The sequence below is a fragment of the Archocentrus centrarchus genome, chromosome 9 (genome assembly GCF_007364275.1).
Source record: "Archocentrus centrarchus isolate MPI-CPG fArcCen1 chromosome 9, fArcCen1, whole genome shotgun sequence".
Taxonomy (NCBI): Eukaryota; Metazoa; Chordata; class Actinopteri; order Cichliformes; family Cichlidae; genus Archocentrus; species Archocentrus centrarchus.
Window position 1 is genome coordinate 5,380,037 of NC_044354.1, and position 16,703 is coordinate 5,396,739.

Sequence of the window (16,703 nt, forward strand, 5' to 3'; positions counted from 1 at the left end):
AAGAAGGGTTGGGTATGAGCGCGGTCACTAGATGGCGTAGTTTGACACTTTCCCTCCCCGTAGAGAGGGACAGCATTTTAGACGGGACTGTTTCAATGACTGGTTGAATTGCCATTGAGGGAGCTGCTGTGCTTCTGCCCGATTTTAACTGTTTATCAACATTTTTTTTTTTGTAAACAAAAATAAAACAGAATGTGCCATTTCTTTCTCCCTGAATGTGCAATACAAGCCGTTTATCGTGAAGGTGCAACTACATAGCTGTCACTTTGTGGTCGTGCAGCTCCACCTGCCCTGGTGTAATAGCGCCCTCTCCTGTGTGTGTGGGACTAGCACCGCCTCACAAAGGTGGAGCGGCATCAGCTCAGACTTTCATCTGGATGTGGCGTGCTGTCTCTAGTTGTCGGGTCTGTTTTGTAATAGAATGTGCTCCTTGGCTGGCCTGCAGGTTTTACAGTTCTGTGATGTCTCTTTACTGTTTACTGCTACTTAACTGTCCGGTCCTTCAGAAGTAAAATGCATATATATAAATAAAAATACATGAATTAAAAAAAAAAAAAAAATCAAAAGAAACTGTAGCCTGCTTCTACAAAAATCTTAAAGCTCTTCTGATTTGCATATATCGTACTGTAATGTTTTATTTAAGATTTAGTGAGGAAATGTCTGCATTTAAACTAAATTATGGGAATTAAAATTACAGAGTACCTAAAATCCTCTGAGTTGTGTTTTATTTTTTGTAAAGATGTGTGTTTTATACAGACATGATGCAGAAGGCGAGCTGGCAGTGAAATTTTAGATGCACAAACACATATTTCAGAATTTTTACCACATTGTCAGTATTTTCATATAGTATTTCATTTTTTACTATAGAATTACAGAATGAGAAAACTAGAGAACATAATGCAGTGGGATGAGACCCTCCTTGATACCAGCGAGTTCTCTGACCCACACCCATTGTGAGTCTTTATATACCAGATAAAGATACCTCATATGAGGAGTTAGAAATACATTAAAAATCCAAGAGTGTGTGACAGGGGTGTAAAATGGGAAAGGGCCACAGAACCTCTGGGCTCCTACATCGTAGTGAAGAGTCGGTCTATGCTACATGCCTGTAAAGTTTCTAACAGGCTTGTTTGGTTGCAGTGTGATCAAGCTGATAAAATCTAACCACAGAAACCCAAACAACTGAGGAAGTAGTCAGTCCTGGTAATACTGAAACTGCTGCTGTGGTTTGATGAGATTGAGTTGTGCAGGTGTCATATGTGAACTGCCATCACATGCTGAAATGCATAAAGGTCTTATTTACATAAATAAAGAGACACTAATAAAAGGGTTTCTTTACCAGTTCACTGGTACTTTTGGTTTGTAGATGTAGAGTGTCCATTTTTAATTCATCTGTGGCATTATGAACCGGAAAACGTAGCATAAGCTGCAGTCTTGACTCTTACTTGCTTTATATAATATATACTTTTCACTGCATCTAATAAGAACTTATGCTGTGCCCCCCCCCCCCCCCCCCCCCCCCCCCCTCACACACACACACTTTGCATGCATTTGGTTTCCTGCAGCAACTGATCTCTTTAAAGACCAAATGAATCTGCCAGATCTTTTCAGGCTCCTCTTATTTAGGGTTTTGAGCTCAAATAATAATTCACCGACTTGGCACAGACTGCACCGAAGTTCCCAGCAGCATTGCTGTGTTGTGCTGGGTTTAATTTAAGAAGTCTCTACAGTAACGATGAAAAATGCTGGTTTGATGCTGGAACACAGCGAGTGACACCATTTACGTTCAGAGGGATAATGGTTTCCATTTCACATCGGTTAAATCAGTAACCGACAAGAAATGGAAACCATAACCTCCCTGCGGTGTTTCAGTAACACACATTCTTCGTGCTTTGTGAATGGTATTTGTCCACATATATGCGGTTCTTGTCTTCATCTTAATTGACAACAGAAAGCCCTTCAGCTGTGATGAAATGTGGCTCTTGCACAGCAATAAAAATCTCATCAGGGTTCAGGGTGGAGGTTATCCTCTGTCCTCCTCCTTTCTGTCTTCAGCCTCTGGTTTGCACGCTTAACTTCAGACATCAAGTACAATTTGTTTGTAGTGTGTAGCAGATGTACCTTTCTGTGAATACACCATTAATTTTTCTACAAAGAGTTTGTTTTCAAGCTGTTCCTGAAACGTATTTTATCTTTCCAGATGAAGGCAAAATATTTAACTGTAGCGTGTCTACTTTTTTTCCCCTGACTTTCTCCAATCGTTTCTGTAAAGCTGTAAAGAAGCAGCCTTCATTTTCTAATATGTGCTTCTTAAAAAGTATCAGTCCCGACATGGTGATTTTCAGACACTTAAAATTGTCCCCTGTTCCATTCTGCAGCAGCGACTTCATTATATTTAGACACAAAGGTCAAGAATGACAACTACATGCTCAAAAACCAAGAAATTCGTTTGTTTTGTGTGTTATTGCAGGCACATTATGCACCATTCCCTTGATGTCTGAGATTCTTTGGCCCTAGACGGTCTGTTCTCATGACACATGGCAGACAGGCGGGAGATATGGCTATTTTTGCTCCATATTTGGATTTATGTGGTCCATTTGTTCACAGTGACGCGTACCAGATATTCCTCTGGATTTGTGTATGTATGTGTGATGGGAAAATGCAGCTGCAATCCACTGAGCAAAAAGAGTATTTGCACCTTTGGTCCCCATTGTTCTTTTAAAAAAAAAAAAAAAACTGCAGAAAAGTGTTGAATCAACTCTGATCAGGTGCTTCTGTTGAACTCTATTGGAGATGTTGTCTTTTCAGATGCTACAGTTAAAAAAAAAAGCACTGCCAGCTAGCCATTAAAAATAACATTGGGAAATCAGAATTAGATGCTTCATCTTTACCAGTCATAGTACTGCCTTGTCTTTCCCTTGCTGTGCTACTGTGATAGCACAGAGGTGAGGTTTTTAAGCACAGCTACCTCACACAAGAAGGTTCCTGGTTCAAATCTCCTGGCCAGCTAGGGTGGAGGAGTTTAAATATTCTCTGTGCCTGTGAGTCTCCTCCAGGTACTCTTGACTTCCTCCCACAGTCCAATGATATGCGTGTTAGGTTAACTAGTAATTCTAAATTGTTCGTGTGAGGAGCATGGAGCAGTCAGACTAGAAGTGACATGAAAAATTAGATTTTTAAGTCCTGCATTTGTATCTGCAGGTTTTCCCTACAGTTTAATGACTCCCCCCTAACTACAGTGATTGTCAAACTGTGCCACGGGGACCCCCAGTGGGTCATCCACGCCAGGGAAACTAAAATAGTTATTTCCCTCAAATTCAACTTAAATCCTTGTTCTTAATGACTGTAACGATTGTGAGCATGCAAGAACCACAGAGCTTGCCCGACTTGCATTAGCACTGGATCATTCAGCACAAGGATAACTGAAGGGACTCTAGCACCATACCCCTCTTCGCATATCTGTCAAGAGGAAATGCTAACCTCAGTAATAAAACCACTCCCAGTGTACATTACTCTTTGTGAGTCACACAAGTTGAAATATTGCACTTATATTTTTAATCCTTTGTTATAAAATAACCTGCACTCAGTTTAGTCCAGCGTGTCAATCTGCTGCTGTGAATGAGGACAGGAGATGACAAGACTGACTGAGAATGAACTTGACCTGTAAGATAGGCATTTATTTTTTTTTTAAACCATATTCTGTACATGCTCGCCAAGAAGTTAGCAACTGAGGAAATAAAGTTAAAAAAAAAAAACACAAACCAGAGAGCAGGATTGGGTTAGTTCATTTCCATCCAAAAACATTTTTATTGTCCTCCAAACTGAAAGGTTTACCCTGTGATTTGGCTTGTTTGATAAGCCAAAAAACATACATTGCATTTCCTCAGGTAGCAGTGGAGGCATACAAAGATCGTTTTGAGTGAGAGAAATTCATGGAAAGAGCAATACAGGAGTCTCTCCTTCAAGTCACATGATGAGTAATCTTTGCATTCATGAGTAATGAAGGGAAGATTAATTTCAGATCATTGGAAGTGTCAGAAAGTAGCATCTGATCTTCAGTAAGAGAGAAAGGGGGGGGGGGCAAACAAAAAAAAATAACCGTATGGAGACCAGGGTCGTGTCTCTCCCGTGTTAGAAAAGGCCTGAAAATGGTCACACCGGTGAGATTGTTCTCTGGTTGCCTCCGAGTTGTGTATCGCTTTTATGTAGAGCATCTGTAGTGTACACAAATGGACACAGGATATGCAATTCAAAACCAAAGTGCCCACAGTTGATAGAAAGCACGGTCACATGACCCAAAACAGGTGATGTCACACAAAGGGGGAGGGTGGGAGGGGTTGAAACGGGACATGAAGATAAACAAACGTGGTCATCAGTGTGTGTTTGTGTGTCCGTGTGTGTGTGTGTGTGTGCGGTGAAGTGCCAGCGACGGGGCACTCAGCACCATTAATTTACAGTTACTCAGGTGTCCGAACAAAAGAGAAAGACCTCCCCGTCTGGTGACTGTGCAGTTAAAAATGGGCACATGGTGATTTAAGCTCATGCTTAAGTTGTGATAAACCATCCAAGCACTTCTTTAATTTATAACTATAAATACACAGCAGCGTTTTTTTTTGTTTTTGTTTTTTTTTTGAACCAGAGAGGCTTCTGTCTGCTCCTCTCCCTCGGCGAGTGGAGTGTGTGACAAGTTTGTCTCTTAAAAACGGCTAACTACGCTTTGCTCATCTGCTAGAGGAAACACGGGTTATGTGGATTTGATTATCAACTTTCATATAAATTTTTCCATAATATATTTATATAGTTATTTTTCCTTTCTCTCACGCAGCCACCACACTTGCTTTCACATTCTCTCGTCTCACTACTTTTATTCAATTGACACAACATAAAACATGGGGTGGAGTGGGGAGCAACAGTGCTGAAATAACAGATGATCACTGAAAAAAAAAGAAAAAAAAAAAAAAGCCAAAAAGAACTGCAGTCTTTTTTTGTCATCCACTGGCAGTTGGACCGACTCAGCAGTCAGCCAGTTACAATGGTGGTTTTTAGGGGAGGGAAGGGCCATGTCATCAAAGAGGCGGCGGAGGCGGCTCTTTCTTCGTTGGTGCCGTTTTAGTCGTCGTTTTCATCGTCTTGGTAGCTGGGGTCGTCTCCTTCAGGTTGAGGTTCTCCAGTGCCACATCTAAGGTCATGACCTCAACACAACCCATGGCCTCGAAGTCAGCGAAATTCCGCAACGGGCCGTGACAGTCATCCTCATCCTCGGAGGAGGAGGCTGAGGCATCCTCGTCGGGCAACAGTGTGGACAGCAGCAGCTCCGTCACGAACAGGCTCCGGTCGGCCCACTGGGCCTCGCACGCCTGCCGCTCTGCCTCAGACAGCCGTGGTTCGCTCAGCCTGCGGAGAGGGAAGCAACGATGAGAATACATATAATACATATATTTATTAGGAAAATAATTTGTTATAGTAAAAGCAGTGGAAAAGTTGATCTGATGGGTCTAGCTTGAACAGTATGCATCTATGGTGCGAATTTGAACATTCCAGGTAACATCGTTTTTTGACCCATTTTTCCTCACTGAATATCAGAGAGATGATGATTTGCACTGATGACAAATTTCTGCATCTATTGTCACATTATGCATGGAAAAAATGCAGAGAGACAGACGAAATAAGGAAAACACATTTGAGTGAACGGAGGTGTGAAAATAAAGACATCTAAAGCTGAGACCGACTAACAGCCCACCTGCTGAGTAGAAACTGGGAGCTATGTGCAGTATGCTGTGTGTTGGGCTCAGGTGGACCCGGATTGGGGCTGGGGTTGGTATTGTGGTTGGCGCTTGGGTTGGGGTTTGCAGCGGCTGAATTGGTATTTAGGATTGCATTGGCTCGGCCGCCACCTCTGGTGGCGTTTCGGGCGGTCTCCAGCTGTTGACGTGCCGCCTGGGCCTGCTGCCGTTCCAGCTGGAGTTGCATCTGAAGCTGCTGGAGCTGGGAAGCAGACGGGCCTGAGCTGAGCTGGCCTCCCGCAGAACGCCGCACCCCCGACAACTGAGACAGAAGCTCTGGAGGAACAGAAAACAAGAACTCACTTTCAGAAATGTTGACTCTGATGAGCAAATACTCTTCCCTCACCCCCACTTCAACCCTGAACACTGGTCAGTATAAAGCAGTGGTTCTCAAATCCAGACCTCATGGCCCAGTGTCCTGCAGGTTTTTGATGTGTCCCTGATCCAATGCACCTGAATCAAATGGCTGAATTACCATCTCAGTATGCAGTCAAGTTCTCCAGAGTTCTGCTAATGACTTCTATATTTGACTCAGGTGTGTTGAAGCAGAGACACATCTAAAACCTGCAGGACACTGGGCCACGAGGCCTGAATTTGAGAACCAGTGGTATAAAGAGGCCAATCAGTGTTGAAAATGATCATAAAAACTAATGATGACAGCTCAAAATACTACCATCTTTGAAAGAAATTCTGTTTTGCCCATTTTAAAAATAAGTTGTCAAACCTTTTTAGCCCTAAAAGCTTGAACTGATCAGCAACACGGTCACCAAAGCCCAGTACAGTAAATCAAAAGACAAATGTGATTTTCAGGGCTAATGCTCAAGCGGCTGGATCAAGAGCCCAGCAGGTATAGCGGGTCATTAGAGAGGTGGCTGGTGCCCTATGTGTGAGGCAGACTGAACAGCGTCCCTCATTATAGCACAGCTGGAGCTGACATGGCGAATGCCAAGCACTGAACCAGATTCAAATTGGGAACAGGATAAACAAGCAACAGCAACAACTCTGCCCACACATTTCTGTACTATCCAGACAGCATCTAAATGCATGCAGACACATGAAGCAGTGATTCCTAACACCTAACCTACTGCAGTTATCCATGTGTATGAGGGAGAAAAGTATACTAAAGACAATCTAATAAATGTGCCCATCTGACTTAGTCCTGAGAACTTTTTTTTTGCCCTATGTCAGACCTACATGATACTGAACACAGCAATAAAGAACTGTCTCACTGTAATATTCTGTGTGATTTACACCTGGTTCTGCAGCTTCTTGTCCTGTAACCATGTGCCTCAGAGGGAGCCTGTAATAACAGGTGCTTTGGGATTGGGGACTCTCTGAGGGAAACTACCCACTGGGGATCAATGCTGAGAGCAGGGTGTTTCTGCATTTGGACGTGATGAAGTTGATTGCTGAATGAGTTCCCCAGTATGTGTGACTAACCTGCTATGGGGTCCATGGCCTCTCTGCTGTAGTTGGAGCTCTGTGAGGAACTCTGACTGGTGGAAAGCCCCCCTGTGGTGCTGCTGGTGAAATGCATGTTAGACCTGCGGGCTCGCGGGCCCCCTAACCCACGCCCGGGGTGAAACATCCTCCTCACGTGCCGCACCCCACTCGACTCATCGTGATGCTCGCCGTCAAGGAACAAATCAAGAGCATAATAGTGCTGCAACTAATTAATTTTTTTATTATTGCACTTTCAATTTCAAAACAAATATCTGGAATGCTTGCTTGTAAAATTACTTCCAAAAAATTAACAATTAAAGACTGAGATGTAGTGCAAAACGATCACTGCCACTGCTCTAAATGCTTCCCAGGACTGATTAACCATCTGCGATCATGATCAGCATAAATCTCTCATGTCATCATGAACACATGCAGAAGGCACTGAACTGGGCAGGCCCGGCTCCAGTTTGGAAGCTTTCAAAGCACTTGTTCGAGCCATTTTTCATTTAAATATATTTTTGCATTTGTGGTTTTCTTCACTGCACCTATTCAAAGTACGCTGTAAATAGGCTGCTGTAGTCAATCTTTCCAGCTGATTTCTGACAGGCAAAGCAGACAGTGAAATTTTAGCCATTCAGAAAAATAATTAGCTTCCTTTTTAGGGAGAAGGTGGATGCTTATTTAACCTTCACTCAAGTGGACATTTACTTGTTTAAATTAAAATATGTCTTCATTTTCAGCCTCAAAGGAATGAAGGAGCATTTTTGGAATTAGCTAAAGGACCTTAGCAGAGCCTTCAGTTCAGGTGAAATTTCATAGCAATCAAAAAACAGATTAGATAAGACTACTGTTAAAACTACTCCTTAATATTTTTGAGAAATTTCCCAGCTAAAGTATAAGTGAACACTCAGCTATTATTTCCTGCATTGATTTAGCCTTTTTGGCACATTTCTGAGCTTCTGAACCACCAACATGTTTTTGTCTCCTGCAATTAAATCACCTGCAAACTGCCACTTAAAACAGCTGATAAAAACAGTGCAAAGAAAATCTACTTTAATGTATCTGTTCAGTGCTTTGCTTTTCACCAAACTGGCATCTGTCAACCTCACTAGATCATTATCACTGGAAAAATTTTAACGGTAAGCAAAATGAGGCACTGAAAGATAAAGCGGACTTATAATACTAGATTCTAGCTCGATATTTTTATTCTTGGATCCACTAGTACTTGCAAGATTCACAGTTCAAAATCATATATATTGTCCTGGGCTTTGGTGAAGCCCTTAAGTTAATTATTTTTTCTGAAACGCACCGTTTTAGCCTCTCTTTAAGTGAACTCATTCTGATTGGCTGCACCTCCTAAACAGAAGGTTTGAACAGTAGATGGGTGCAGCTGCTGTGCTCACTGTCAAGCTGTGTGCCTATGACCAAATTAGGGATAGTCCCTTTTTGACATCACACTCTCATTATCTGAAACCTCGACCAGGTTTAATGAGCATCCACCATTACTATAGTATATAACTGAAAATAAGTTTAATATGGTCCCTTCAAGTTGATACAATGAGACTCAATAAAAGTAGCCAATAGTGGGGAAAAGTTACAGTAATTACAAAGAAGCTGTGCGAAGTCTGGTCAAATGACAGAACTTATAATTTAATCAGGCCTTTATGGGTAATGATCCAGATTGTATTAATAAATCCTGAGAAAACCATAGAAATTACAGTGCCACTGTGTATCAAAATCTCTGCCCTCTGACAACCTGAAACAGCCAGAAAACAAGGAACTGAAAAACAAGAGCTACTGACCTGTTATTAGCCACACATTTCTCAATGCAGTTCATTTGCCCCTTACTCTCATGTCCATGTTTTTAAGGCATGAAGATGAGTGCATGTGCCTTCACTGCCTTGCATTTTTCTACGCATCAGACCAGCAGCAATCAGCAAATAAAATGTTAATGTTAAAACAGCTTGTAATACACAGGATGCTTTAATATTATAAGCACAGATGACTCCTTGGTGCAATGATCTTTAAAATGACAACACTACCTGAGTGACATGTAATCCATGGTTTCTTTCATGAAGTATTAAATTGTCCTTTTTTTTTTTTTAAAAAAAAAGGACAAAATAAAGCTGGGTTCAGTTATATCTGTGGAGACGGGACAACTATTTGAAAAGGATATCAAGTCTCTGGGTGCTCTGTGTTCAAGTGTTAGATGAGCAGCAAAGTCATCGGTCACATGATTTGGGTCGCCACCTGGAAGCGCTGCACATATGGGGCAGATCTAAAGGACAGGAGGAAAGTGTACACAGTTATCACACACACTCTCTTTCAACAGTCACCACTCGGTATCGGACCCTCTTGAACAAACACTGAGACTGGTAATATCTTCTGTGCTTAAACATGAAGAAACGCAATATCAGGAAAGTGAAAGCTCTGTGTTTCATAGGAAAGAAAAAAAATCCAACAGAAATTAATTTTAAAAAGGCACAGGCTGCCATCAAAACACTGCACAGCATGGGCTGCAGTGTTAACAAAAACACTAATAATTTAATAATTAAACCCTCAATATTTCAATACTCATTTTCTGCAGTGCTGATAGACCAATACCTGCTGTGCTTTCTCGTGCCGTCTTCTTTCTGACACTTTATAATGAGAGATATGGCAATAAAAACTCTATGGGAGAGTTTCACGACACAAAGGATGTGCGGTTGTCCCGCCCCTGCCTCCAAAGAGCCAATCACCAGCTAAATATGAAGATACATGAGCCAATACTTTTGTTGTGTTGATGAATGAGCAGAGAGGTTATTAACTATCTTAACAGGCAGGTAAATGTACTCATCACCATCATCCCAGTCTAGGGTTATCATAGTAAAGATATGTGTATTTATTGATTGTCTTGGCTATATATGAATTAATGTGGAATTTGCCCACTGTGGGATGAGCCACAGATATTGATCATGTATTGAGCAGTTAATAAAACACGCATAATAGAAGTCCAACCTGAAATCCTATTTTCAGATGAATTTTCCAAACTTCTGATTTCTGACTAATTTCCTATAAAGATGGTGTCATAACTGAAATAAAGGTATTAGCTCTCTCTGCATTCATTCAGACGCCCTGCCTCGTCTCTTCGTAATCACTCAGCACTGTCATCACCATCGTCCACATCTGTTTCATTTACCTATAAAAATTTTTTCTCTAAAACTATGTGCACTCAATGTTGTCACATTTTTTTCCTTGTGTATTAGAGGAAAAAAGTTTTTAATTAATATTTCTCAAGGTATTAACATTAGAAATTTCCATCCTTCCTGATACTTTTTCGTTCTTACATTTAAAAGAAAGAAAATCCAAAATATCCCAGTTAAGTTGTACTGTTGATTTAAGCAGAACAGGTGGGAAAAGCCTCTCTTTTATTCAAAGAACAAGGATTTTGTCTCACTTGGCAACATAAGGAGACAAACAGAAACTGTGTTTTCACGCAATATCTGTCTGCACCCGTGGGAGAAACACTCCTGAATTTCATTTAATTAAGAATAATCACTCACTCACTCTCACCAACTGCACAAGTAGTTCTCTGGTATATATGTTATTAACAAATGAAAACAAATATAAAGCCATAACTGAGAAATAATTTCAGGTCAACAGGGCCTGGAAGGCTCACACGCAATCTCGAATAAAACTGCAACAACAAGCATGTGGAGAACGAAGACAAATCAAAACAGAAGGTTTCTAGACGGCAGAAGCGTCACACCAAAAAAGAAAATAAATAAATCTAAAATATAGGTCCAGCATAGAAAAAAAAAAAAAAAAAAAGGTCAGCAGTAATCTAATGTGTGGCTATGAAAAGCATTCCTCAGCCATGTAAACCAGTGGATTTTTGTTTTTTGTTCTGTACAAAATTATAAGCTATAAATAGCGCTGCACAGCCTATCTGCCATCACTCTTGCAATTTGATTCTTCTCTCAGAGTCAGAAATTGAATTAAGAACCTTCAACAGTAATAATTGTGAACCAAGACAATAAATAAGACTTAAATGCATAAAAGCATGCTGACAATACCAGCAGGGTCCTGTAATGCGAGAGACACTCCGATGATCCGGAGTGTCTCAGTTAAGATGAATTTATCGGGAATGCACAGAAATCCAGCTGTTAAAATCAAGCTGAAGTTTCATGGACGGCTATATGCGAGCACCAACTTACCACTTCTGTAGAGGTCTCTGTATGCTCTGCAGCCACATGCTCCTGCAGGGACATCTCTGTGTAGCCCATTCTGCCACAGTATGGACATGTGAAGGCTTGGGGTTGTTCCACCGAGAAGGCTTCCCCACCATAGTACAGGTCTGGGAGGGAATAAGAATCCACATTGCATTCAGTGTCAGTGTTATAGCATACTTTAAATGCCAGAGTTTAAATTAAAGCTACAAATATCTTACTTTATATGTTATTTTATAAGTTAACTACAGTATTTTTAGCCTTCCCATACACTAGGAAACAGAAATAAACCTATGCACATCAAACCATGTGTAAGCATTAATTTGGGGGATGTGTTTGAGTTGAATTCAAGTACAATTTTCACTTTCCTATTGCTGCAGTTAAGAATGCTGGATTACAACAAAAATCGTAATACATTTAATTTGTTCAATATTGTAATCTCAACTATTTAACACAATTATTCATAAACTTAAAGACCCCACATTTATTGAACTTAAAAATAAAAAAGGTTTTAAAGAGGATTTCCTTGACATCAGTCTTCAGTGACAACAGCCTTTTGTTAAGGCTGCTTTCGCTGAGTTGTGTGAATAAAACATTTTTTTTTTTTTTTTAACCACACAAGCATCTAAGTTCATTTTAAAGTTCTTTTTTCAGCTGCATGCAAGTGATACACTCGTGCTGCCCTGCACCACCACTGCCACCTTCCTGTTGCGTTTCCCGTGCCACTAACAGCAGCCTCTTTATTTCAGTAATCTCAAATGCTTTCTTTAGTGTGAGAACAGGCTACTGAAAATCAGAAAAAAAGAAACTGAGCTGCTTTAGACAATTTGGTTTGCAGGTGAACTCATAACTGTGACTGGCAGAAATGCCATCGCTGGTCTCATTTGGGCAGCAGTTGGGCAATCAAATTGGCTGTAGGTGTGAATGTGAGTGGTTGCCCATTTCTGTGTTAGCCCCTTGACAGACTGGCGACCTGTCCAGGATGAACCCCCCACCTCTCTCCCTATGACAGCTGGGACAGGCTCCAGCCCCCCTGCAACCCTGAATTAGTGAAAAACCAACAGGCTCACTGGAAATGCATGCAAAAATAAAAATATCACAGCCACAGAAATGAGGACCTTTTTTTTAAGCTTGCACCTTCTGTTGTGTTTTCGCCAACAGTTGCTGTTTGTATTTGTTTTTTCGACAGACTGAAAAAGAGTGTCTCCAATGTGTGAAAAGATGAACAGGAACATATTTCACAACACCAAGACAAGAAATGATAGTAGAAGCAGAAAGACAAATGGCCTACTTAATCAAAAAAAACAATTATACTACATTTGGATAATACCACGCAGACTATAATGCTTAATTAAAGAACTGGGAATATTAAAAGATTTGGAGAAACTAAAGTTTAATCCTTACTGCTGCCAATACAAAATATCCCAGTTAAGTAGTGATAAATCAACCCCAGAAAGCCAATAACACACACCCAGAAAAGTCCTCAGGCTGAGTCAAATCTATCACCGTTAAGCCATGTGGGAGCAGCCTTCCCATCTGAAAACAAAAGCCAGTGCCAGGAAAAGATAACATACACTGCTGCACTTTTTCAATCTTGCAAAAGCTACTGAAGAGAGGTTTAAAGACTGCCAGTGTTAGAGGTTTGCCCTAACTGGCAATCCCGAGACAATGCAGTTCTTTGGCATTTGTGACTGGCAGCTGTGCAGTGCTTGATTACAGTTTATCAGAATAAAAATACCACTGTATCAAATTTGAGAAGCTAAAAAATTTCACATCTTTTGTTCATGAAGCTTGTTTTTTCCCTCCCTTTTCCTCAAACCATATGAACATGAATACCATCCCTCTTTAGCAGAAGATAAATTTCTAATTTATAGTTTCTCAGGTCACCCAGAGGGTCACTGACAGTCAGTTGATTACCCTCTATGAGAACTGGTTTACAGACACTGTCTGTAATTTGAGTTTTAGACTTCCAACTGATCCAGGAATTGTAATAAACTCTGCTAAATGTCTGTATTCTCTTGCCAGGTTTTCAGCTGACCACCAATATTTGCCTGTTGACATTGATAATGTGCACATCAGCTTTACTTACCAAAGTCAACACGGGTTAATATACACTGCATGGGATGCTCTGTTGTGTGTCTGGTTGTGGTTGCACCGCTCTCGTAGCACGATGCGCAAAGATCGTAGTCGTAGCAAATTAAACATTTGTAACGTCGTCCTCTGAAGTTGCCCTTTAAACATGCATCACAACTCACGCCTGAGGGAAGAATGGAGAAAAGAAAGGTTAGGAAATGTGCCAGTTAATCAACTTTGAATTTATTTCAAAATAAAGTAATTCATAACTTCAGATTTTAAGGATTATCTGATTTATTATTTGTTATAATTTATTACGGTTTGTGTGTTTCTATTAGGTTTGCTGGACTACAGCTTCTACAAATTAATACACTGCAATAAATAAAGTTTACTCTGGAATAATACAGAATAATTACCACTGCAGACTGTGCTTTCAAGCATGTAGTTCCCAAAACACCCCAGATCACTACAGAATTCACTCTTGGACAGTATGATTGGTATGAACATAACGTAACCCATTAAGATACACTGTAGTAAATATTACATGCACAGACAGCACTGTTCAGTTTGATCTGAGGCTTTGACAGAAGTCAATTCAACTGTGTTTGTGGCTATGTAGTAATATACTGGACTGCATTCTTGGATTCTTGTGCAGTTGCTTTGTTGTACTTGGCTATCCTTTGTTTAACATTTGCTTCTGTCCTGGTGGTGAAAGGGTATGGGTGAGTTGGAGTAGATTTCTGGCTATGTTCCTTATAAATCTGAGCAAATAATGTGTACTTATTGCATAATACATAAATAATTCTGTGTCCACCCAGCAGCAACACTTACTGTGGTACCTGCGTGTCCCATAAACATTTAGGTAAAACTACATTGACAGCACCCAGCTCCTTCACTGAATCATCACCTCTGTATTCCCTTCAGCACTACATACATGTTACGTGTCATGTGAGGTAGACTGTGTTCAAGTCCAGGCACTTTTTGATTGACTACGACAGTCGTGCTGTACCCGTGTAAGCATGGTATGACACCGGGTAGTGAAAACCCCCCCTAAAATCTCCATTCATAAGGAAGTTGTAAAACCTCATATAAACGACTGTGACAACGGTAACCCCGTCATGGTATAGCTCAGGCACAAATAACTTGACTGACAGCAAAGTTGACAACAACAACATGGAATATAAAGGCCGCCCAGGCCTGACTAACCTTTTCAGCCGGCTAACCATTTCACAACTTAACTGTTCGCTCACAAGCTAGTCATCTATAGTAGACTTTAACCCAACTAAATTTTTTGCCGGTTGGTGATCAGAGACGTCTACTGCCAGCATTACACGACATCTACTCAACACTAAGAACTAACAAGGTTGGCCACAAGGACGACGTGAACGTTACTTTGCTAAATGTTAGCTTGCAAAACTTGAATCTGCAGGCCAGCACTGACCAGGAAGGAGGCAGAAACTAGCAAACATGAACAACATACAAGTTTTAAAGCCATAACGCCAACTCGGACGCTCCCCTCTTCTGCTTCCTAATCTCGACACTCCCCTCACTCCCCGGCTCGTTAACGTTAACCTACATTACCCATCTCCCAGGCTAGCTAGCACACTTAGCTAGAGATAACGAGCTCCTTCCGCTTGCATGTCAGCGTTGTTTTGGTCAGCTAAAGCGGAGTACTGCACATTTCTTGAAACGAGAACACTAACCGCAAGGGTCCGTTATGATTAGACACAAAATTTCCTGGCAGCCATACTGCGTCCCCACGAAATTTCACTGCAACCTTGCTGCTAACACTAGCCTACGTTAGCTAGGATGAGCTGCAAACTAAGGAATTCTCGGCTAGCTAACATTAGCTAGCGGTGGGCTGTCATCGTTTTTAAATCACAAATCCCGTCTCTGCTCATGTCCCCGTGCTAAAGCGCGTTCTTACCTTCATGACGGGACATCCTAGCGCAGCCCCTTGCTCGGGCTCCCTGGCCTTGCAATGCAAATTAATAAGAGTGAAGAGAAGAGAAGCCGGGGCTGGCTGGCTCTCCCTGGCCTCTTCCCTCATGAAGGATCCGGTCTGGCTCGCTGCCCCCCCCCCCCCCCACCGCTGTGTCACTGTTTGGTGCATTGTCACTCTGTACACACGGTGGCGCTGTTGTTTAATTATTGGCACCAAATGTTGCTTCAGGTCTCTGGTGGATGAACTATAGTGACCCCAGTTTCCATGGACGGACGCGTTCCATCGCTAAAAATGGGCAGAAATGTTATGTTATTTATTGAACAGGAGGTGGCAGGGTTGAAGATTTTCACTGGGAGTGACCGGGATGGACAATATATCAGAGCATATCAGAAGAACAGCTCAGTTTGAGCGGTTTGGGGACAAAGTTAGAGAGACTGGGCTGTGGTGGTTTGCACATGTGCAGAGGAGGTATGTAGATACACTGGACAAAGGATGCTCAATATGGAGGAAAAGAGGAAGCCCTCAGAGGAGCTTAATGTGTATACAGATCACAATCCACTGCATTCTGCAATTGCATTCTCTTCAGAATCCTAATTAAAGGTTGATGAGATGGGTATTGTCCCTACAGCCTTATCACCTGGCCATATGTCATATTAAGGACAGTGAGGATGTAGTGGCAGATGCTCTATCCTGTGCACCTCTACCTTAGTCTATGTTTTTTAGTTTTCTTTCCTGGGTTCTGCTACTCTTAAATTGCTTCCAAAGGTACCAAGGTTGCTGAGTCTTGGGAGCATCAGGTAGGAAATGTGTGAGGAAAACCTTGGTAGGTAGCTTCAGGGAAATTGAAAGAGCACCTTAGGTAAGTCAGTTGAGTGGACTGATATGTTACTGTAATGGTACTATTGGGCTAAATAGACTATGTAGCTGACTTGGTAAGTAAATTGTGGCCAAACTTATAAACAAAGGTTTATTGTATATTGGTGTTCATTTGATATATTTTCCAGATCCTGTGGGGAACCTTAGTCTTATGGAGGGGGTGTGACACCCGGTGAGTTCTGGGCTGCTTCCTTATTGGAGAGAGGCCATGAGGGGAATGACCTCTCTCCAATAAGGAGAGAGGCCATGAGGGGAATGGGTGGCAGCTGTGCTGGCTGATTGGCCTCTCGTATTTAAGCTGCCAGCATCAGGGTTGGGCTCTCTCTCCTTGGGGTTTTGTTTCTTTTTGATTGTTTTGTACCACACATCCCGACA

General features: G+C 41.5%; 1 protein-coding gene across 1 annotated transcript; it reads right to left on the reverse strand.

Annotated features, from left to right (window-relative positions):
• Positions 1-4,535: 4,535 nt before the first annotated feature.
• Positions 4,536-15,576, reverse strand: LOC115785655 (E3 ubiquitin-protein ligase KCMF1-like). Its single transcript, XM_030737428.1, has 7 exons — positions 15,435-15,576; positions 13,524-13,691; positions 11,423-11,562; positions 9,403-9,504; positions 7,224-7,404; positions 5,741-6,059; positions 4,536-5,394 (listed from the first exon to the last, which is right to left on the reverse strand). The coding sequence occupies exons 1-7, from the start codon at positions 15,448-15,450 to the stop codon at positions 5,067-5,069; spliced, it is 1,254 nt and encodes a 417-aa protein (XP_030593288.1). The 5' UTR covers positions 15,451-15,576; the 3' UTR covers positions 4,536-5,066.
• Between the last annotated feature and the right edge of the window lie 1,127 nt (positions 15,577-16,703).

What these genes read in the sequence shown, in the direction of transcription:
- LOC115785655 (XM_030737428.1), bottom strand. An exon ending in GGCCATGGACCCCATAGCAG is followed by an intron (nt 6,060 to 7,223) that starts GTTAGTCACACA and finishes CTGTTCCTCCAG; the next exon opens with AGCTTCTGTCTCAGTTGTCG. An exon ending in TCCCAGTTTCTACTCAGCAG is followed by an intron (nt 5,395 to 5,740) that starts GTGGGCTGTTAG and finishes CCCTCTCCGCAG; the next exon opens with GCTGAGCGAACCACGGCTGT.